The 22,500-nt window shown below is 41.5% G+C and overlaps 1 protein-coding gene across 1 annotated transcript in view; it reads left to right on the top strand.

The window, feature by feature from the left end:
• Positions 1 to 22,500, top strand: part of LOC308303161 (myosin-binding protein C, fast-type-like) — a gene marked incomplete at both ends in the record, with an annotated part of 112,870 nt that overhangs the window by 63,948 nt on the left and 26,422 nt on the right. The window contains 15 exons of the mRNA XM_080747484.1: positions 780 to 845; positions 1,408 to 1,556; positions 1,673 to 1,790; positions 6,129 to 6,180; positions 7,518 to 7,577; positions 8,575 to 8,744; positions 9,875 to 10,007; positions 13,661 to 13,785; positions 14,999 to 15,104; positions 16,860 to 17,029; positions 18,303 to 18,468; positions 19,708 to 19,814; positions 19,908 to 19,937; positions 21,055 to 21,197; positions 22,280 to 22,439. Coding sequence (XP_080603610.1) covers positions 780 to 845; positions 1,408 to 1,556; positions 1,673 to 1,790; positions 6,129 to 6,180; positions 7,518 to 7,577; positions 8,575 to 8,744; positions 9,875 to 10,007; positions 13,661 to 13,785; positions 14,999 to 15,104; positions 16,860 to 17,029; positions 18,303 to 18,468; positions 19,708 to 19,814; positions 19,908 to 19,937; positions 21,055 to 21,197; positions 22,280 to 22,439 — 1,755 coding nt within the window. The remainder of the gene's footprint in view (positions 1 to 779; positions 846 to 1,407; positions 1,557 to 1,672; positions 1,791 to 6,128; positions 6,181 to 7,517; positions 7,578 to 8,574; positions 8,745 to 9,874; positions 10,008 to 13,660; positions 13,786 to 14,998; positions 15,105 to 16,859; positions 17,030 to 18,302; positions 18,469 to 19,707; positions 19,815 to 19,907; positions 19,938 to 21,054; positions 21,198 to 22,279; positions 22,440 to 22,500) is intronic.

Genomic DNA, 22,500 nt, shown 5'->3' with positions numbered 1-22,500 from the left:
GAAACTTGGCAGTAGGCCTATGCCGTTGCACAATCCTGCATAGCACACTGGTCTCAAAACTCACACAACCGACAATATTCAGCCTAATCCAACCTGTCTCGCCACTGCACCGCGAGGACTCTGCCCTTCTCCGATCATATGATCAACGTTCTACATTATGTTACTCCCCCAAAGTACACCCCGATCCACGTCTCTACAGGTTCAACTTTGAAAAAGAAAATACCGTACAAGATTCATTCAACGTCATCACGAAGAGACCAATTGCTGTATTTGAGAGATTAGAAAAATTGTTATCATTCTTTAAAGATTCACTGGCCGGATCCAGTATCAATAACGAACACATCATGGAATCTAACAAGCTGACTTTTTCGGAGACACGTGAGCTACTATAGCAAGAAAGATATGGTCCCTGTTGATCCACATTCCCAACCTGGTTGATTTTGAGGCATATATGGTCATGTCTGTATTTAATTGCCTGATGTCCTTCTCACCAGTTCGACCTAATGTTGGTTCTTTGTTTGGTTGTTCCAATGTTTGATAATCTGCGTCTGTGTGCATACGTTTGACAAAGGTTTTTTCCCCCTATATGTTCTAGTGTTGAATACATCCTCCATGTATACTCTCAACGACAACTTTAAGAGCATTTTTTTTGTTTTGTCCATTACTACAATATGACTTGTTGTCCTATAGTATGTGAGCATGTTTCTACACGTGGTCTAATGGGCATCTTCCATGGAAGAGAAAAAGACTGAAATGACAGCTTCTGTTCCACCTTTCAGAGGGAGCGACTACGCTTTCCGGGATTTTCCTGGACAAACCTGAAGCCAACATCTCAGTCGTAGCAGGTGAGAAATCGACAATTAGCAAACAACCCAGTGGAGTGATAATTACTGTAGCTAACTTATTATAATATGACACTGACTTAGTGATTCATCATGCCAGTTGATTGATTGAGCCCGCCAGGTCGCAAGTTACTATGAAAGGATCCACCGTCTGTCTGTCTGTCCGTCCGTCCGTCCGTCCGTCCGCCACGTCACACTTTTGCCCCTACTCTATGTCTGGCACCGTTGGCCCTATCCATGCCAAACTTTGCACACACACTCCTTGGATGGCAAATCACAACCTCCAGCCCTGATTTCTCACATGGCCCTCTCTAGCGCCTCCATCAGGCCCATTTTTGCAAAACACATTTTTGGACACTGCTCCTACAGATTTTGGCCTAAAATCACGCTAAGCGGTACACAGTATCTCTAAAGTCATGTCATCAACATTATGTTATATTGATTCCCTCCTGATTGGCTACGATTGCCTTCTAAAGTTTTTGTATGCGACCTGACGATCGCTTATCTCCCGATTAGGGAGTCTTACTGGTTATGTAGTTATATCACATACGTTTGTGCGCAACAGGCAAGGATGTCACAATCTCAATCAAGGTGGACTCCACCACTCTGGTGAGGAAGCCTGTCATGAAGTGGCTGAAGGGGAAGTGGATGGACCTTGGCAGCAAGGCCGGGAAACACTTCCAGTTCAAGGAGACCTACGACAGAAACACTAAGGTGTCGTACTGTATAAGTGAATTAGTGAATTGAGATGAAGACTGCTGCACTCACAATCTTAAGTGTGTACAAATGTACATGTTAACAGCTGCTAACCAACCTAACCCTCCTCAAAGATCTATACTTACGAGTTGAAGATTGTCAAGGCGGTCCCCGGCGATGCCGGCGGCTACAGGTGCGAGGTGACGGCGAAAGACAAGTGCGACAGCTGCACCTTCGAGATCTCCGTGGAGGGTGAGTGGAGGCAAACACTGCAGGGCTGACGCCTCGGGTGCATGGAGAGTTGTCAGTTGCCTTGCACACATTTAGCCAGTGGTGGAAAAAGTATAGGCTATACTCACATTCTTTACTTATGTATAGGCGGCCTATACATAAGTAAATATAGAAATACTCTACTACAAGTAAAAGTCCAGAATTCAAAATGTACTTGAGTAAAAGTACAACATGTTTGAAAATAGCAGATCGACAAGCTGTTGTAGATCGGCTAATTTCAAATTGCCTAGGTATAAAATATGGCTAACATGGATTAATATTTAATAATTTATATGCAAAGTAACTATAGTAGTAACTAACGTTTTCAAAGGTAGCAGGGTACAATATTTGGATCCGAGACATAGTGGAGTAGAAGCAAAAGAATATTAGTAAAGTAAAGTAGAAATACCTCAAAATTGTACTTAAAGGGACACTCCACCACTTTTCAACCTATCTTCATATAATAGGTCCTCACTAATGTTCATGATAAAATATCAAAAAAAAATCTACTCAGTTTGGGTCTCATAGGAGAGCTGTGGGTGGGTCAAATCCTTCCTACCGGTGACATCATCAATGGGAAGCTAATAGAAACTGCAGGCTTTCTATTCCTGAAAAAGTTGCAATGTTAAAGTGGAAGCCATTGTTCTCGTGATAATATATATATATATATATATATATATATATATATATATATATATTTTTTTTTTTTTCTTTTCAAAAATATTATTTAATTTATTTTTTGTCAAACGATGATGTCACCGGTAGGAAGGATTTGACAGCTCTCCTATGAGACCCAGACTGAATAGAAACAAATTGTGCTATTTTATTATGAACATTATAGTCAGGTCCACTATGTATTTGTGTTGGATTTTTTTGGAGATTAGTAAAACTATACATTTCTGGAATCTTCAGACCATGGGGAATCCAAAAATCTTTGTTTGCATTTGCACAGACACCTGCAAAGCTGCCATTTTGGACGTTCAAAATGGCCGACATAAAATAAATAATTTGTGCTTTCTTGGCTTCTAGACAACCTAGAAACTTAATTAAACATGCCAATCCTATGTTTTCTGGGTCAAGGAATCGACTGAGTAAATGATGGGTGTAAAATGTTCCGGACCCCCACCCCCTTTCTTGGGGTTATCTATTTTGGGACCTCCCAGAACAGTACGCTAGCCAGTTAATGTCTTTTTCATAATATTAGAGTTTTGTAGGTTTTAAAACATCCTGAGTTGATTCATTAGACTTTTAAAGCAGCCAGAATAACCGTTCTGACTTTTGGTTGGGGTCTTTCCTCACCTGGGACCCCCTAGACAGACCCATGATCCTATCACAGTAATCGCTCTGCTCCTGCTCCAGAACAGTGTTAAATTAGATCATAATTGAAGCATAAAAGTTGTTGTAGCTGGGCTCTGAAAACAAAAATGAGAAAGCAAAATACCAGAGGTCTTCCTCAGGGGGTCCGGGACCCTTGGGGGGTCCTCATAGTTACTACAGGGGGCCCACCAAATCTTAATGGGAAAGGATTTTCTTTTTTATGTATGTTTTTATGTATCCTGGGTTCATGTATTTTACTTCGATGATTTATTAGTATTGTCAGTATTATTTATACATTTTTGTGTTAGACAGTTATGGTTGACAGGTGTTACTGCAGGGATTAAGGTATTGCAACTTCTCACTTTGGGTGTGCAGACTAACGTGTCCATTTATTGCACACACACACACACACACACACACACACACACACACACACACACACACACACACACACACACACACACACACACACACACACACACACACACACACACACACACACACACACACACACACACACACACACACACACACACACACACACACACACACACACACACACACATCTTTGTTAATCGTCGGTCAATTATGCCCAAAGAGATTCACTAAAATACTGTACATGTCCTCCCTAATTTGCAAGACATATGTGTTGACAGTCTCCACCATAGCATTTGCAGGGAGGAGTGCAACCTGCTTTGCAGCCAAATGTGATGGGCTCAAGTACTGGAGGGCAAGACACCTGACTGGAACATTCCCTCCACTCTCTAAATGCCATCTATTTTCTTCGATTGATCGAAGCTTGGGGCAATTTGTCAGGTATGACAAAGTAGGCATCATAATACGATACCTTCATCAAGGGACATGATTTTGTGGAAGTGCACACACACATATTCAAGCAAGTTCAAGTTATTGGATGTCACAAATGTCAAGGGTTCCTTGGCCTACAAGATTTTTCTGGTGCTGGCTGGGGAAGAGAATTTTGTTGGAATCTCCAAAAAGTCATGGGTCAATGCCTACTTGAAGCCTGGTGATGATGACCAAGTCATTAACCACTTCAAGGACCTTAAAGGGTTCCATTCCTCCTGAGCTTCTTATTATTGGTGAGCTTCCATCAACATTGCAGTCATTAGAGCATTTTGCATGCCATGTTTACAGTTCAAAAGGTCCAACAACCCTGCGATTACTCAGATGGGAACTATTTCTGTCAAAGAACTGAGGGTGAGATGCTACCTCCAACTCGTGCTGCACTGCTACCACATCCGTGCCAACTACGTCACAATGCAGGATAAATCATACCTGACAAATTGCCCTGAGCTTCCACCAATCGAAGAAAATAGATGGAATTCAGAGAGTGGAGGGTATGTTCCAGTCAGGTGTCTTGCCCTCCCTGCTCCAAAGGCAGTACTTGAGCTCATCAAATATGGCTGCAAGGGACGGTGCAGCTGCTCAAGTAACCTGCCTTTCACTCCATGGTGGAGACTGTGTCAACACTATTAGGTTGGACATTAAAGATGACAATGATGAAGACAATAGATCCTGCATGTCTGAAATGACTGCATTGTAGTGAATCTTTTTGGGCATAATTGCAGCATGGGCTTTTTAAGAGGACAGGGTGAGGGTTTTGGGGTGACAATAACAAAGAGGTGTGTTGTGTGTGTGTGTGTGTGTTGTGTTGTCAGTGTGAGTGCAGTGCAATAAATGGACACGTTAGTCTGCACAAGTGAGAAGTTGCAATACTTTCATTATGTCAAATTCTGGGTCTGGCCCTTGCCCTTCCCCTGTTCTACCACACTTTGCTCGCACCCTCCCCTCCTGTGAACCTGATTGTCAATCTGAACTCCTCCCGGCTTCACAGCTGTGAGCTGTTGCCGGATGACTACCTAGTTGTCCTTTTATGGTTCCCCTGGCATCACAGGGATCTCCATATATGGGCATAAAGGGGATTTGGTTCCCCTGACATCAGTGATGTCAGAGCGGGATGCCAGAGTGTGAGAGTTAATCAACAAAAAAGCGTTACCCGTCCAGACAGACAGATAGATAGGGTCAAGATGTGACGGTTCTGATAGTAAACTGTGACCTATGGTCGCAAACTGCGACCTATGGCCGCAATAAACCCAGGATACATAAAAACATTCAAAGTTTCAGTTTCAAATGTGAAAAAAAAAAGATCCCATCAAGATTGGCGGGCCCCCTGTAGTAACTCTGAGGACCCAGCAGGGGTCCCGGACCCCCTGTGGAAGACCCGTGGTATTTGCTACTACTCATTTTTGTTTTCAGAGCCCAGCTACAACAACTTTTATGCTTCAATTATGATCTAATTTAACATTGTTCTGGAGCAGTAGCAGAGCGATTACTGAGACAGACCCCTAGACAGGGGTCTGTCTAGGGGGTCCCAGGTGAGGAAAGACCCCAACCAAAAGTCAGAAAGGTTATTCTGGCTGCTTTAAAAGTCTAATAAATGAACTCGGGATGTTTTAAAACAAAACAACTCTAATATTATGAAAATCGGATATTAACTGGCTAGCGTACTGTTCTGGGAGGTCCCAAAATAGATAACCCCCAGAAAGGGGTGGGGGTCCAGAACATTTTACATCCATAATTCATTCATTTGATTCCTTGACCCAGAAAACATAGGATTAGCATGTTTAATTACGTTTCTAGGTTGTCTAGAAGCCAAGATAGCACAAATTGTGTATTTATATGTCGGCCATTTTGAACGTCCAAAATGGAGGCTTTGCAGGTGTCTGTGCAAATGCAAACAAAGATTTTTGGATTCCCCATGCTCTGAAGATTCCAAAAATGTATAGTTTTACAAATCTCCAAAAAAATCCAACGAATAAACCTTTATTAACACAGCGAACCTGACTATTAGTGAGGACCTATTATATGAAGACAGGTTGAAAAGTGGTGAACTACTCCTTTAAGTACAGTACTTAAATAAATCTACTTCCGCCACTGCCATTTAGCCATATCATGTGTTCAACGCAAACTCTGTCTTTCCAGCTGCAACTGAAGTGAAGCCAGCAGTGGATGATTTGGCCGCCTTCAAGAGGGCGTAAGTGCACTATGAATTTACTGTGTGTTTTTGCTATTCACACCGCCATGTGTGTGCGTGCTCGTGCGTACTGATCAAGGTTATAATAGTTTTTATTTTTCCATTCGTTTTTATTTTTATTAGTTTTGAGGTTTTGCTTTCAATTACAGTTTAGTTTTAATTCGTTTTTAAAGTTGGGTTGCTAGTTTCGTTTCGTTTTTATTTTTGAAAATGCTTATAGTTTTAGTTTGGTTTTGATTAGTTTTAGTGTTAGTTTTAGTCTTTTACCTAATATGGGCTATTTGTCAGGGGTGAGATTAAAAAAGCTACGGAAAAAAGTATTGTCTAATAGAAGATCAACAAAACATCATATTGTGGAGAGTGGCAGGCAGGAATGTTGAGACATAGAACTTCTCTCTTTGACCTCCATCCAAAATAAATTGACAAAGATGAAAACTAAGGAGATTTTCTCTATCATTTTAGTTTATTTTAGTTAGTTTTGTAAACACACAATACCGTTTCAGTTAGTTTTAGTTTTTTTTTTAAGCTTAGTTTTTTTTTTTTTTTTTCAGTTAACAACAATGTTTTTCCATTCTAGTTTTCGTTTTTTACATAGTTTTAGTTTACTATAATAACCTTGGCGTGCTCGTGCGTACTGATCCAGCAGTCAAATACTAGCTACCTTTCATTTTATAACGTGAAGAAAGGAAAGACTAGCATTAACATTTTGGTTAAGTTGTAAATGACACACATACTTTTCATCTCGAAAACAATTATTGCTGAAATTAAATCAACTTAATTTAGTCCCTGCAAGCCAAATGATGTCACGATGACGTTATGATAATGTCCTCCGGTGACTCCGGTGACGTTCAGAACTAGGCCAGATCACAGCCCATATGGGGATGATCTTGACTTCATTACCAGGACGTCATATGGACTATAGGATTATTGTTATTGTTTGTAATGTTAGTTCTAATATGAGCATATACGGTTATATTCTGGGACATATCTGACTAGTTATGATATTTATCCGGCCTTGATCGGACCCTCTCTGATTAATCCAGGACGTCCGTTTTCGTGGGCAGGATTTATGTTGGTTGAAATCGGGTGATATTCTAGGCCAGATCCGACTACAATCGAGACGTCAACCGTGCTTGCTGGGCTGTTTCACCCCGACAAATGTGCCTTCGTTTATAGCCTATTTTAAAGCGTGCAAGTGCATTTGTGCAGTTGTATCTTTCAGCACATGGGGGGATGTGATATGTTACTGTCCTTGGCACCGTCTCGCGTGCTGTAGATATTGTATGTTTGATCTCCATTAAGCTGACACCCGACACCCTGTCTGTTTCCAAACCCAGAGATGGCGGGGAGGACGACGGAGATCTGGACTTCAGTGCTTTGCTGAAGGCTGCAAAGAAGTGAGAAGAACTAAGATATTGGTTTCAAAAGTATTAAGCATTGTCGTATCGCTCGCGGTGTTGATTTCTAAATCTATGCTAAAGCTATACGACAAATGTCTGTCGACTGCCTTTTTTTTTACTGAAGAAAATTAGGGCTAGGGCTGTCACAATTATTACATAATCGTCTATTCGTGATTATTTGACATTATCGCAATTATTTTGTCATAATCGTCATAATCGTGAATGTTGAAAAATGTCAGAAATAGTGGAAATAGCAGATCTACAAGCTCACAACAGACGCGTTGTGAGCTTGTAGATCGGCTATTTCCACTATCAATGTTATTTTTTAAGTAGTAAGTTGTCAAATATGTCCGTAATGTATTTGTATATTTAGGTTATGTGTCATATCTACCATATGCAACTTCAAAGCCTAAAAGCCAAACAGAAATGTAATTATCAACGACAAATACACAATTAAATCGTTAATCGCCAATTATTTGAGTGACAATTAATCGTCATGTAAAATGTCATATCGTGACAGCCCTAACTAGGGCTAGAAAAAGGACTAAATAAAAACTAAGCTATGATGACAAAAAAGTTAGGGAGGGACTAGTGGAGAAGAGGCCGGTAGAACTAAAGACTTGATTTTATGTTTGATTGCGCTCGGGTGTTGCGCTCTGAAAATAGCAGATCTACATTGTGATGTGTTGTATGTGACCTTGTAGTTCGGCTATTTTCTTCATGCAACCGAGTGTAAAATCAGCGACACCATCACAGCCTGCCAAAATATATTTTTTGTCGACAAAATCAACTGTAGATTTAGTCGACTAAAATCTTATGGTATTCAGCCGACTAAAATTAGACTAAAACAAACTTTTCAGATGACTAAATGTGACTAAAAGTAAATTAAATTTCATTCAAAAGACTATGACTATAACAAATCAAAATGTCCTGTCCAAAATCAACACTTTGCAAAACCCCCCCAATTCAAAGGCCTCTTTTCCTTGACAAACAGGAAGAAGAAACCCCAAGCGGAAGTGGAACAGATTGACGTGTGGGAGCTGCTTAAGAGCGCCCATCCCAACGACTATGAGAAGATCGCCTTTGAGTATGGCATCACCGACCTGAGGGGCATGCTCAAACGTCTGAAGAAGATGAAAGCTGTTGAAATCAAGCCAATGGAGGGTAGGGTGGGCTTGGGATTAGGAACCATGGAGAATACAAGACATGGGCGGTGGAGAATGTTTAGTTCCAGGGACCACCCAGAAGCAAAATTGGAGTTACAAACGTTCGCTTTAAAAATACATATATATTTAAAGATTTGCACTAATTTTCACGACTTTTTCAGAAATAGCAGATCTACAAGCTCGCAGCGCGGCACTCGGTGCCGCGCTGTGAGCTTGTATATCAGCTATTTTTCACTGGTTAAAGCATTCAATAATTCTAGGCCTAAATGGGTTAATTTGAGGGGGAACATGTTCCCCCACCTATTTGATTGGATCCGGGACCTTCCCTGTTAATGAAAATAGTGCTGTTTGGTCATTCATGTTGTCATCCTTCCAAATAGAGACCTTTTTGGCAGCATTTTTCTTTACTTTATCTATATTTTCATGTTTTTGTTACATTTCTTGTAATTCTTACCTCATTGGTATAGCATTCACTTTGGGGGAAACTTACACTAGGTCTTGAATTCTTCTTAAACAGCACTTTCACTTCAACAAATGTGCCTTGCTTGTTACAAGCTGGAGGTGTCCCCCCCAGAACAGAGATTGCTGGGCTCTATTTTTGTCCATGCCTTACCCCTCACTTCTTTGCCCTTTTTTTACTATTTACAAAAAAAAAATAATAATAATAATAATACTTCAAATAGCCAATCTACAAGCTCACAACGTGACGATGTATAGATCGGCTAGTTAAACAATTTAAAAATGTTTTCATAATAAATAGAAAAAAAATAAAAACATTTTGAACTTGAACTTATTAAATAACCAAAACGCCCTTATTAAATAACCAAAACGCCCATCTCACTCTGATGGCAGCTACACTAAAGAGTTGCCTTGTAAACCAGACTCTCCTTTCTGGATAATTCGAATCAGAAGGCAGGAGGAGTCAGTTTACTAGGCTAAACTGAGAGTTCCTCTGAGAGTTGGGAGTTGGTTTAACTAACTTAAAACAACACTCAGACGTGAAGGCGACAAGACGAGAGAGGAACCGAGAGTAAATAAAGAAAGGATCTAACAGATGAGGCGTACATTTGTGCGAATGCCGGCTACACGAGAGCCTAATCTATTTGTGCTGTCCGTCTGCGCCCTCAGCGTTCCTGAAGAGGCTGGAGTCCTGCTACTCAGTGGAGAAGGGCAAGAAGATTGTTTTGACCTGCGAGGTGGTTGATCCCAACGTCCAAGTCAAATGGCTGAAGAACGGCCAGGAGATCAAACCCTCAGCCAAGTACACACACACACACACACACACACACACACACACACACACACACACACACACACACACACACACACACACACACACACACACACACACACACACACACACACACACACACACACACACACACACACACACACACACACACACACACACACACACACACACACACACACAGCGATATTAGGAAAACCTTCGATATTCGATAGTACTCACAATATTAGTAAAAACAATTGCATTATAGGCCTAATGCCTATACATAGTTTTTAATGTTTTTCTGCTTTAGGTCCACTGCCTGCCTAACCCATATATGCATGCACACACACTGCACAGTACACATAGAATAAAGACATTAATTTACATTTTCTAACAATTGTTTTATTGAAATAACCACACATGGTTACAGATACAGTAGACTGCTTTTTTTGCATGTGCTACGTGAATTTGACAGATATACCAGTACCTAATTTCAAGCCTTCTTCGTCGATATGTATACCTCGCATGTTGATACCTTGATATCGATACATCTTTGATATATTGCCCAGCCCCCACACACACACACACACACACACACACACACACACACACACACACACACACACACACACACACACACACACACACACACACACACACACACACACACACACACACACACACACACACACACACACACACACACACACACACACACACACACACACACACACACACACACACACTTCTTTAAAAGGGTACTTTTTTACACTAAGATGTGATTAATTAGACACTAGCCCATATCTTTTTCCATGTTTACCAAGATGCCAGTATATTATGTAGCTGGCTGTGGAAAAATAGCGAGCTAAAATTATCCTCGCCACAACCTCATATTTTCTGATGAGACTGCCATCAACACTTTTTATTTATAGGAGGTTGTAATTAGCCTCTCAGGGACACTTATAGTTGCAAGTCACATTGCTAAGACGTCTCATGGGCCTTGGCCAAAGACCTCTCAGGTCTGAACTGACTGGTCATTTTGATCTATTATTACAATACTTTTGAAATCAAATGTGTGTGTGGTTTGGCACTAAGCTGTAGGCCTATTTTCTTTTCTTTTTTTGCATTGTGTGACACCTTTTAGAGTAAAACTAGACCAGGTCAACCTGGTTGTGCCAGACCCCCTGTCTGTCATCATCATTTATGACATCATGCCTTTTGTAGGCATGTCATCATCATGTCATCATCATATATACCCTTTATATAGAAAACCCGGACCGACATTTGCTTATGTAGGCCTACCCATTTCATGGGTCTGGCAAATATTAAAGGGATATTTCACGTTTGGTCATTTTATCATCTCAACAGGCTTTTGTGAACACCCTGGACAGATTTCAAGTTGCTTGATTCAGTATATAGAGCACCCGTTCTTTTTTTCTGGTGACTCATACTACCCTCCTAATACGTGAGCTGGCCAAGTATGATATGTTTTTTCATTTATTTTTAATAATCTTTTGGGGAAATGAAACAGATGTAATACAATAAAAAATAAATAGAAATAAATGAAAAAAAGTTTTCGAAAAAACACGGCCAGCTCACGCATTAGGGGGGTAGTATGAGTCACCAGAAAAAAGAACGGGTGTTTTCAATGAATCTATCATGGTTAAAGTTTGAAGTTACTATGGATTTGTATAGGCAGGTCTGATACAGGTCTGATACAATAAATATTAAATAACTAAATACTGAACCAAACAACTTAAAATCTGTCCAGGGTTTTCACAAAAGCCTGATTAGCCGATAACATTTCCAAACGTGTTTTTGAGCGGTGGTCACACCGTCTCCTATACGTGGCCGTGTGTGTGTCCGGCCGTCCGTCCGTGTCTGTATGTAGCCTCAAGGCTGCAGTACCTTTTCTGACCACACATGTTAAGGGAGGGGCGCTGTTGTTCACACACACACACACACACACACACACACACACACACACACACACACACACACACACACACACACACACACACACACACACACACACACACACACACACACACACACACACACACACACACACACACACACACACACACACACACACACACACACACACACACACACACACACACACACACACACACACACACACACAGACAGGGGGGAAGGGTGGGTCAGCATGTGTGGTCAAGTATTATTATTATTATTAACAAACTGAATGTTTTAGGGTCAAATAAATTAGAGTGTGTGAAGAAACTACAGCATTGTAAAGCACACTAACCCCGCTGCACCCACCCAGTAGTGCTGTTGCACAGCCTCCACGACCACCGCTCAGTTCACACGGGTGTGATTTTTTTTTTAAGTGAAATATCCCTTTAAGTAATAGGCAATGTATGAAGTCTTCATGGAATACTCATAACGCTACCCACGGTGCTAATATGTTCCCATGCCAGTCTCTCCCGCCTCACCCTTCTTTCTAAAGCATGTTAGTGCCAATGACGTCTCTTGACGTCTTTTTTTCAATGGGCCTCAGTGCCAATGATGTCTTTGAAATGACGTCTTTTGTGTTTTTTGTATAGAAAAAAACATTTTTATTTTTATTTTTTTCATTTTTTTTTATTTTTTTTAAAGATGTCAAAATTACCTGAGATCAGAGAGATGGTTTTCTCTGTTTGTGTGTTGGCTCCCTCGTTTAGCTGATTGAGAAAATGTGTGTCCATTCTAGTGGATGGACACTTTTTTTGATTCAAACAGCTCTATCTCTGGAACCATTTGTCTGATTGACAAAATTCTTTTTGCCACTGAATCACAACACCTGTGTCTGTTTCTGTGGGGGAAAAAAATCAAAAAAAAAAAATCATTTTTTTTCATTGCATAGCAAAGAAAAACATACAACATCAGGGCACAGCTACCTTGGAGCCATTTGGGCATTTGGCACAGAAAGAGTTAAATTCAGCCCAATGCCAAGCTCTTGCTAAGGGCGTTTCTGCCCTTGGGCTGTCATTCGGGTTCTTTTTACTAGACCCAAGTAAAAGTATCAATACTGCAATGTACTTGAGCAAAACTACAAAAGTATCTTACTGTATGTCAAATAGTGATTGGTTGGAACATGTCACATAAGGCAGTTTCTGTGCCAGGGGACATGTTCTACTTATATGCAGCCAAAGTGGCAGATAAAAAAGACCACATTTGGGACAGATTTGTTATTTTCACACAGTTCTGTCCTGTCACTTTGCCAGGCAGGCACGTGCACACATAGACATCAAAGGGGGCTTGAGCCCCTGCCCTTTTACCCGTCTGTAAAAAGTGCCCTCTCCAGACCATGTATGCTGTTTTCATTACGGTGAAAGAAACGCAAATGTCCCCTTGCCATGCTATACCTTAAGGCAGTATTCAAGAGAATTGCCTTGTCCAAACTCTCCAGAAAGAATGCCCTGTCCAAACTCTGTTGAAAGAATGTCCCTCTCTGTATAGATATATCCATGCCATAACGCCACATCTCCAGTATTGACTTGATTATGCTCAGTGTGGTATCAAGTACCGAAAATAGCCGACCTCCAAGCTCACAACGCGTCGCGCTGCGACGCGTTGTGAGCTTGGAGGTCTGCTATTTTCAATACTTTCACCTAAAGGCCCCGTTAGAAATGTCAGACCCTGCCTCTCTAACATTCTCTGCACGTCCCTGTTGCCAGGTATGTCATGGAGGCCGTTGGAAACGTCAGGACTCTGACCATCAACAGGACGACCCTGGCGGATGACGCCGCATACGAGTGTGTGGTCGGCGAGGAGAAGTCCTTCACCGAGGTGTTTGTGAAAGGTGAGCAGAGCAGAAGCAATAGTGGCCTTGTGGCGTAGTTTTAAACTAGTGAAAACAGCCGGTCTACAAGCACAAAACGCCTCGCACAGCGAGGCGTTGTGTGCTTGTACAGTAGATCGGCTGTTTTCACTACTTTTGTGTGACGGCCTTGTATGATTTGCGAAAGAAGGTACAAATTTGGAGATTTCCACCTGACAACGACGATATACTAGTGTTGTTGCTGCTCTTATACCACCATTATTACTGGGGTTGGTGTGGGCCAGACAGTAGCCCCCCGCGGGCCACAAATGGCCTGCGTGCCGCCTATTGGGGAACCCTGATTTAACCCATTTAGGCCTAGAATTATTTAATGCCTTAACTATAACTTAAAATAGCAGATATACAAGCTCACAGCGTGGCACCGAGTGTCGCTCTGCGAGCTTGTAGATTGTAGATGTCGTTTTTTTTTTTGCAAGTCTTCGAATATATCTTTTTAAAAGCGAACATTTGTAACTCAAATACGTTATATTTAATTTCTTTGCTAAACAGTTACTTTATCGATTTTAAATCATTGAATCGAATGGTATCGCCATGAATGAACCAATATCGTCCATGTATCGTGATGCGTGTTGTATCGCTATTAAATGTATCGTTACACACCTAGTTAGCAGTGTTGTTTTTGACATCAAATTTTGATTTAGTTTTAGTCATAGTCTTTTGAATAAAATCTCATTTAGTTTTAGTAATAATTTAGTATCCTGAAAAGTTTTAGTTTTAGTCTAATTTTAGTCGACTAAATATCATGAGATTTTAGTTGACTAAATCTACAGTTGATTTAGTCAACTAAAATTTATTTTGGCAGGCCTTGATGGCATCGTAATGACTGATTTTACACTTGGTTGAATGCTGAAAATAGCCGATCTACAAGCTCACAACGCGTCGCGCTGCGACGCGTTGTGAGCTTGTAGATCTGCTATTTTCAGCAAACAACACCTGAGAGCAACCAAACATAAAATGACTCTCTTCTCCACTAGTCCCTCGTTTTAGTCTAGTTTTTATTTTGTTGACGAAATTGTCAATATATTTAGTCTTAGTTTTAGTCATCACAGCTTAGTTTTTATTTAGTTTTCGTCAGTGAAAAAAACGCAGTCGACACACATTTTTCGTCATAGTTTTAGTCGACGAAATCAACACTGCTAGTTAGCAGTGTTCTGACCAACATGTTTCTGAACAGAGCCTCCGGTGACCATCGATAAGCTGATGGATGACTACCACGTAGTGGTGGGGGAGCGGGTGGAGTTTGAGATCGAGGTCTCCGAGGAAGGTGCTCACGTGATGTGGTCAGTATTTCTGATTGATTGATTTGATTGATTCGTTTATTTTCGTGTCCTGCACACCGAGTGCCCAACCCTCATGGGTTTATAAGACACCATTTCAAGTTTACAGCATGTTTTACAATATAGTCATACATTCAGTTTTATACATTCTCAGAATTATTTTGTCTATAAGTTCTCTCCCAAGCTTGACAAATAATATCTGACACAATAAACGTTCCTTTGGCAAAACATATCTCAAGTTCTTCATAATCGTCTAGGACGGTCAAGGAAATCCTCACAGATGGACATCTTATTATTATTTTTTTTTTTAATTTTATCCCACGATTTTGTAACCAATTTTTCGCCCAGTGCCAATTGCCTATGTACTGTAATCCTGGGCTCTGCTCTCCCTTTGCTGCGCCTGGGGAGAAAACGGACTGACCTCATGCTTCCTTCTATGCATGAGGAGCCCAAGTTGATTCTTTTCACCCGACAGTGGAGATTTCCCTGGTTTGGATGTAGCGCGTGGAAGGAACACGTTATTCCAACCAGTTCCTTTCCCCTCCATCAGGCGCCCCAGCTGGCCAGGGGGAGGCATTATTGAGACCAGGATTACTGCATGTTTTTGTGAGGGTATCAACCCTAGGAGACACGGGGAGAACATGCAAACTCCACACAGAAAGGCCTTATCGCCAACCCCACCTGTGGGCACTGATGACACGGAGGGAGGAACACGCCGCCAGTGCCCACAGCGTCCCCCGGCGGGAATCGAACACAGGACCTTCTAGCTCTGAGGCGAAGCTGCGCCACCGTGCCCCCGGAAGACATATTTTTACAAATACTCTCTTATATCAACAAATACTCTCTTATATCAACATATTTAGGACAATAAAACAAAAACTGAACCTCATTTTCAATTTCACCAAGTTCACAGAACAAACAACATCTCTCCTCCTCTGGGGTGGCAATTGAACCTGCTTGTTCCAGACCGTATTTAGGCACACAGAGATCGTAAATGTCCTTCCATTGTGTAAGCCAGTGGTTTTTGGCGGACCGCCATTTGAGTGACATTTAGCCTCTCAGACCCATGCCGTAGAACAAGGGTCCTCGACCAGGGGGTCCTCAGAGTTACTACAGGGGGGCCGCCAAATCTTGGTGTGATAGAAACCTTTTTTCTCCTTTTTTGTATTAACCACTTGAACCCAAGTGTCCATATTCTGAGAACTTTAGCCAAAAATAGCAGATCTACAAGCTTGCAAAGCCTCGTGCTGCGAGGCGTTGTGAGCTTGTAAATAGTCTATTTTCGGCAAAGAGGTTTGGTGTAGAGGGGAAAAAAGAGCAGACTAAGTACAGAGTGAAAAGTCAAGTTTATAGTATTGACGGTTCAAGTGGTTAAATATCTGAAAACACAAATTGACATGAATCCAAAATACACTGATGATTGTGCTGTCAAACGATTAAACTATATGGAATCTATGAAAAGGTTTTGGGGGTCCCTGCTTCATCTCTCTCAACGAAGGGGTCCTTAGCCTGAAAACCTTGAAGACCCCTGCCGTAGAATATTTTGTTATCCTTGGATAAGATTTTGTCCACAATTCCGCTCAATACATTTCATATCCACCCAACTGAACTTAGTGATTTTCATTTCTATGGACGTTTAGTTTTTCTTTTTCTTTTTTCAGTTAAGGCTGTGATCTTGTCTATACATGGTCTGGTCTACATGGAACTTTCAATAAAAAATAAAAAATATTTCGACTGTTTTGCTTTTGTTTCATCCAGGTATTTCGAGGACATGGAGCTACACAAAGACACAAATGTTGAAAAGTATCGCATTAAGAAAGACGGAAAGAAGCACACTCTCACTATCCTGGAGGCTACCTTGGATGACATTGGAATGTACCATGCCTGGACAAACGGGGGTCACACCAAAGGAGAGCTGGAGGTGGAAGGTACCACATTATAAGCCACAGCTGCACAGTCAAATCCTCAATGATAATTTAACTCTGAGAGTGAGTGCATGTATAGTCTTTACAATGTAACCAAATGGGCGAGGGTCAATTACATTTGATGACAAGAGTGATGAATGGATAAATCAACACTGAGGCTGCGTTCACATTGTTATAGTCCAGGCATTTTGTGCAGTATTTTGATGGAATCGTGCACTTTACGATAGAAGCATGTAATTTGGCACACAGTTAGAACATGCCATATGGAACATTTTTGGCTATAGGGACATCACAGATTTGTCTTGGGAAACTTGTGGTAGCCAATCAAAGTTGGCCTCTCATAGACTTTACCATACAGTAAAATAATAATACAAAAATAATAATTGCTTTAAGTAGCATGTGAGGGGTCAAACTAGGTGTTTTTCGGGATTCTGAATCCAATCATTTGCAAGCATTTGTTTTGCAAGCATTTGTTTTGCACGAAAAACACTTTTTGACAGAAATGATATAGCTCATATAACATGTCTACGTGGATTTTTATGAAAAAGAGGGAAAAAAGGCAGATAGAAGGATAATTCAAGCTTTCCATGCAGCTGCAATGTTGACCAGTGAGTTTGATGTCGTTCAATACAATCAGATGGCAACAAAAACTGTTTGCATGCATTGGCTGCCAATGGGTAGTATTGCAACCCTATAGATTTAACATATCAAAACAAATCTAGAGTTGCAATTTGCGGCTAGGACCAAATGCAAGTCTGGAAGCAACACGCTGTAATGACAGTAGGGATGGGACGATATGAAAATGTCACGTCACGATTATTGTGACCAAAGAAATCGCGATTTACGATATTATCGCGATAATCAACACTATTATCCTGGGGCGGAACATTTGCCAAAAAATAGCAGATCGGCTATTTTTTGGCAAAGACATTATAGAGAGTGAAAAAATACTGTATTGAGTACGTATATTATTAATTTACCAATTATAGAGGGTTTAAGTGATACCGGATATGCAACTCGGCAAATAAATGTGAATTGATCCCATTGCATGACGGAGGACGATATCACAATATATGAAATCTCCACGATACAATTATCGTTAGTGTTTTTTATCACGATAAACGTTAATATCGCGTATCGTCCCACCCCTAAATGACAGACTGGTGTTATGATCTACTGTAGATGCTACATGAACCTCATCCTCCCTCTCTTGTCCCGTTCTCTCCATCTCCTTGAATTCCCCCTTGCTTGTTGCCTCCCATGTGATCTCCTTCAGAGAAGGAACTTGAGGTGCTACAGGACATTGCTGATCTGACGGTCAAAGCGACAGACCAGGCGGTGTTCAAGTGTGAGGTGTCCGACGAGAAGGTGACAGGGAAGTGGTTCAAAGACGGCGTGGAGGTCGTGGCAAGCGACCGCATCAAGATGACGCACATTGGAAGGTACTGTACGAGGAGCGGAGCCTGTGTAATATGGGTGCCGATGGGGGGGGGGTTAGGGTTTACACTATAAAGGAAAAAAAAATTCCTTTATAGTGTAGTGTATAGTAAGTGAAGGTAGGTAGGTCGTTTTCAAAACTTTGCCCCGATGGGATTCCTTGGGACTTTTTTTCCCTCACTAAGGACATAATGAGGATACAGAATCAGTTGAGTTTGCTACTATTGCAATTTGTTTTAGGTTTTTTCATATAATGACTGGACTATCAGTGCACGCAGTAAACAACCCTACTCAGAAGATGGGGTTTGGCTGTGCGGTGCGTCAGTGCGATGTTTTGATTGGTTGATTTTCATGGCGGTGTCTCGCGCTTCTCAGCGGTGAACAATGGCGTAGAAAATGCACCATTTGCTGCTTTATTGGTCCTTTGGGCTTTATTGTTACACACGCATATAAACTAACAGCAGGTAGGCCAATGTTATGAATTAAATTACCTATCAATAGCAACGTTACGTTAGCAACTGCTGCTTTTCAGAAGATTTTCCGACTGAAAAAGCTCACAGCTGTCTCTTAACTGGTCGTTTGTAAATAAGCCACACTGAATGCACTCTACAACCACACCGCTCACTGCACTCACTACACTGAGTGCACACCCGGTGTGCATTTCCGAACGCACCCTATAAGGCTCTGTTCCATTCTGGTCAAACAGAGTCAGGGTGCTTATGTTGTGCATGTTGGCTCACTGGAAACACTCTGCTACACCAGTGGGTCTCAAAGTGTCCTTGGTGGGGTTCCAAATGGCGACTTACAGGTCTGTAACTCTGAGAGTGTGCAAATGGAACCAAATGGACCTGTACGGGTCCATTTGTTTCCAGATGTACACTCTCAGAGTAATGGTGGTGCTTGAAATCAAAACATTTGAGAACCACTGTCCAACAGAGCCTTCAGTGGAATCATTGGAAACACCTGTGAAGGAAGGAAGGAAGGAAGGAAGGAAGGAAGGAAGGAAGGAAGGGGCCCAATTTCTTTCCAACATTGCTGCTGTGCATAGAGCCTATTGCAGAGGATTACACGGAATTCACACTATTGGTATAACTGTAAGAATCTGAAATAAGAATATATTGGAGTGGGGAAAAAAGAGACGACAACAAGAAAATGGAAACATAATTTTGAACAAACTGACACAGGTGGAAAATGTACACACTTTTTGCCCCATCCTCACCATGACTTTACTCTGCCTGTTTCAGGGTACACAAGCTGGTCATCGATGAAGTCAAGCCCGGCGACGCCGGCGATTACACCTTTGTTCCCGATGGCTATGCCCTGTCGCTCTCTGCCAAACTCAACTTCTTGGGTGAGAGAAACAGATGACAAAGAATATTGCACGAATTCAAATTCCAGTGATAGTTTTAACTAAAAAAAACATTCTTATTATTTCCCAAACCAGAGATCAAGATCGACTATGTACCCAGACAAGGTAAGTAGCTGACAAACCACATCAAACAACACTTGTGTTCATGCACTACTTACAGCAATGGTTCTCAACCTGTGGGTCGGGACCCCCAAATTATTTTCGGGGGTCCCCATTTTATAAGGTCAAACACTGTACTTCGTGACTAGCCTTGGATCAAGACTATAATCTATGTATTTTATCAATTTTGACGGGGCTCCTAGTCCTATCACGCAGTTTCACAAGTCTCAGCTATATGTTAACATTGTTTTCTCACTCAACAGTAAAAAGACCAACATACAGTATAAGTGTATACAGGGTATCTGCACATTTCTAAAGTGACAAATTAAGGACATTATTGTGTATCATTATTTTATGCTTTAACTATTGAAAAATAGCAGATATACAAGCTCACAGCGCGGCACAGAGTGCCGCGCTGCGAGCATGTGGATCTGCTATTTTTGAAAAATCGTGAAAATTCGAATTTTGACCCGATTCTATAAGTGTCTTTTGAATCCTTCTAAGATTTTTCTATGTCAGCAATCTGGCTAGCCATCGTCAAAGAAAAGGTCCTTTTCACTTAAATGGAGCTCAGTTAGTCTGTTCTTGAGAGACTACTATGTCAGTGGTTCTCAAACCTTTTCATGTGAAGGACCCCCAAAATGATATTTATTTCGCCACGGACCTGCATCTCAAAATATTTCGTTCCAGGGACCACCCAGAAGCAAAATTTGACATATATTCAAAGATTTGCACACATTTTCATGACTTTTTCAAAAATAGCAGATCTACGAGCTCGCAGTGCGGCACAGAGTGAGCTTGTACATCTGCTATTTTTCACTGGTTAAAGCATTCAATAATTCTAGGCCTTAAACTAAGACCTTTTTAGTACCATCTGGCCAAAGTTGTCAAATATTTAGCCGAAATTGTGAAAATATTTTCACAATGGAACAGATCGAGTCGAACTAAATGTAATGCCAACTCCTACAATTCCAAGTGCTTGTGCAGGGTGGGGGTCCCGGTCAACAGTTCAAATATGATTATTTTGGGGGTCGCGGCCTGAAAAGGTTGAGAACCACTGACTTACAGCACTGTATGAGTGACTCTCTCTCTCCATAATCCATCTCTCCGTGCTCCTGACAAGATCCTCCAAAGATCCACCTGGACACCACAGGCTCGATGGTCTCTCAAAACACCATCATTGTGGTGGCGGGCAACAAGCTGCGTCTGGACGTGGAGATCACAGGGGATCCAGCGCCCACCGTTGTGTGGACAAAGGGAGAAACGGTACGGACACGCCTAAACCCGTGTCGCCATGTCTGCTTGTTAACCCATTTAGACCTAGGATTATTTAATGCTTTAACTATTGAACAATAGCAGATCTACAAGCTCACCGCGCGGCACCTATTTTTGAAGTCTTTGAATATATCTTTTTAAAAGCAAACATTTGCGACTCGAATATTTGCTTCTCGGTGGTCCCTGGAACAACGCATTTTGAGATGGGGTCTGCGGCCAAATACATGACATTTTGGGGTTCCACTGTTATGAAACAGCTTGAGAACCACATTTATATAGAATCGGGTCCAAAATATTCAAAGACTTGCACAAAACAAAATTATAGTTTTTTTTTTCAAAAATAGCAGATCTACAAGCTCGCAGTGCGGCACCGAGTGCCGCACTGCGAGCTTGTATATCTGCTGTTTTTTTTAACAGTTAAAGCATAAACTAATGGTTGAAGTGGTTAAAATCTAAGGTGACAGTTGATTCTTCATATCCATAGGGGGTCAAACCGCTTAGATAATTTGTTTGTGTTTGGAACACAGTTCTTATATGACGCAATATGAACAAAACTCAAACTTCACTCTGAGCAGGATCGATAAGGTGCTCATTATCAATAAAAAATAACTCATAACCACTCATTATACAACAGGTAGTCGGGCTCTCAATGGAAAACAGGCTCTCCAACTGTGCATATAACGAGCACAGATGCACTGTCTCTCATCAAGTAAAGAAATCAGCTGCTTTGGTCACGAAAGACATACAGTAGCAAGCGCTCCTCTCTCCACACACTATGCTAGGTGGCTAGGCTAGCGGTTTTCATGTGACGTTCAGGGACATAGTAGCCATATGTGGCATTAAAAAATTACAAATTCCTATCGAATATCTTAATTACAATGAAATGAAGTTGACGTGTTTTTTTTTAAGGGCAACAGTTGTATAATCGCAATGTTACACTCGAGGGACTCCAGCCCTGCCTACAGAACTCGCCTGTCGGCTCGTTCCTGCGGCAAGGCTGTCGTGCAGGATAACCGTGTTATATGCACACCCTCTCGTGTAATATTGCTTAATAATGATGTCCTGCCTCTCAGCCAATCACCGATGCTGAAGGCCGCGTGAGAGTGGAGGCGAGGAAAGACCTGAGCTGCTTCGTCATAGAGGGAGCGGAGCGGGAGGACGAGGGGAACTACACCATCGTGGTCACCAACCCCGCTGGAGAGGACAAGGCTCAGCTGTTTGTCAAGATTGTGGGTGAGTGTCAAGTAGGGACGGGACGATAAGCGATATTATCGTTTATTGTGATAAAAAACAC

The sequence above is a fragment of the Nannobrachium achirus genome (genome assembly GCF_963921795.1).
Source record: "Nannobrachium achirus genome assembly, chromosome: 18".
Taxonomy (NCBI): Eukaryota; Metazoa; Chordata; class Actinopteri; order Myctophiformes; family Myctophidae; genus Nannobrachium; species Nannobrachium achirus.
This window is presented reverse-complemented; position numbering and strand designations above follow the sequence as displayed.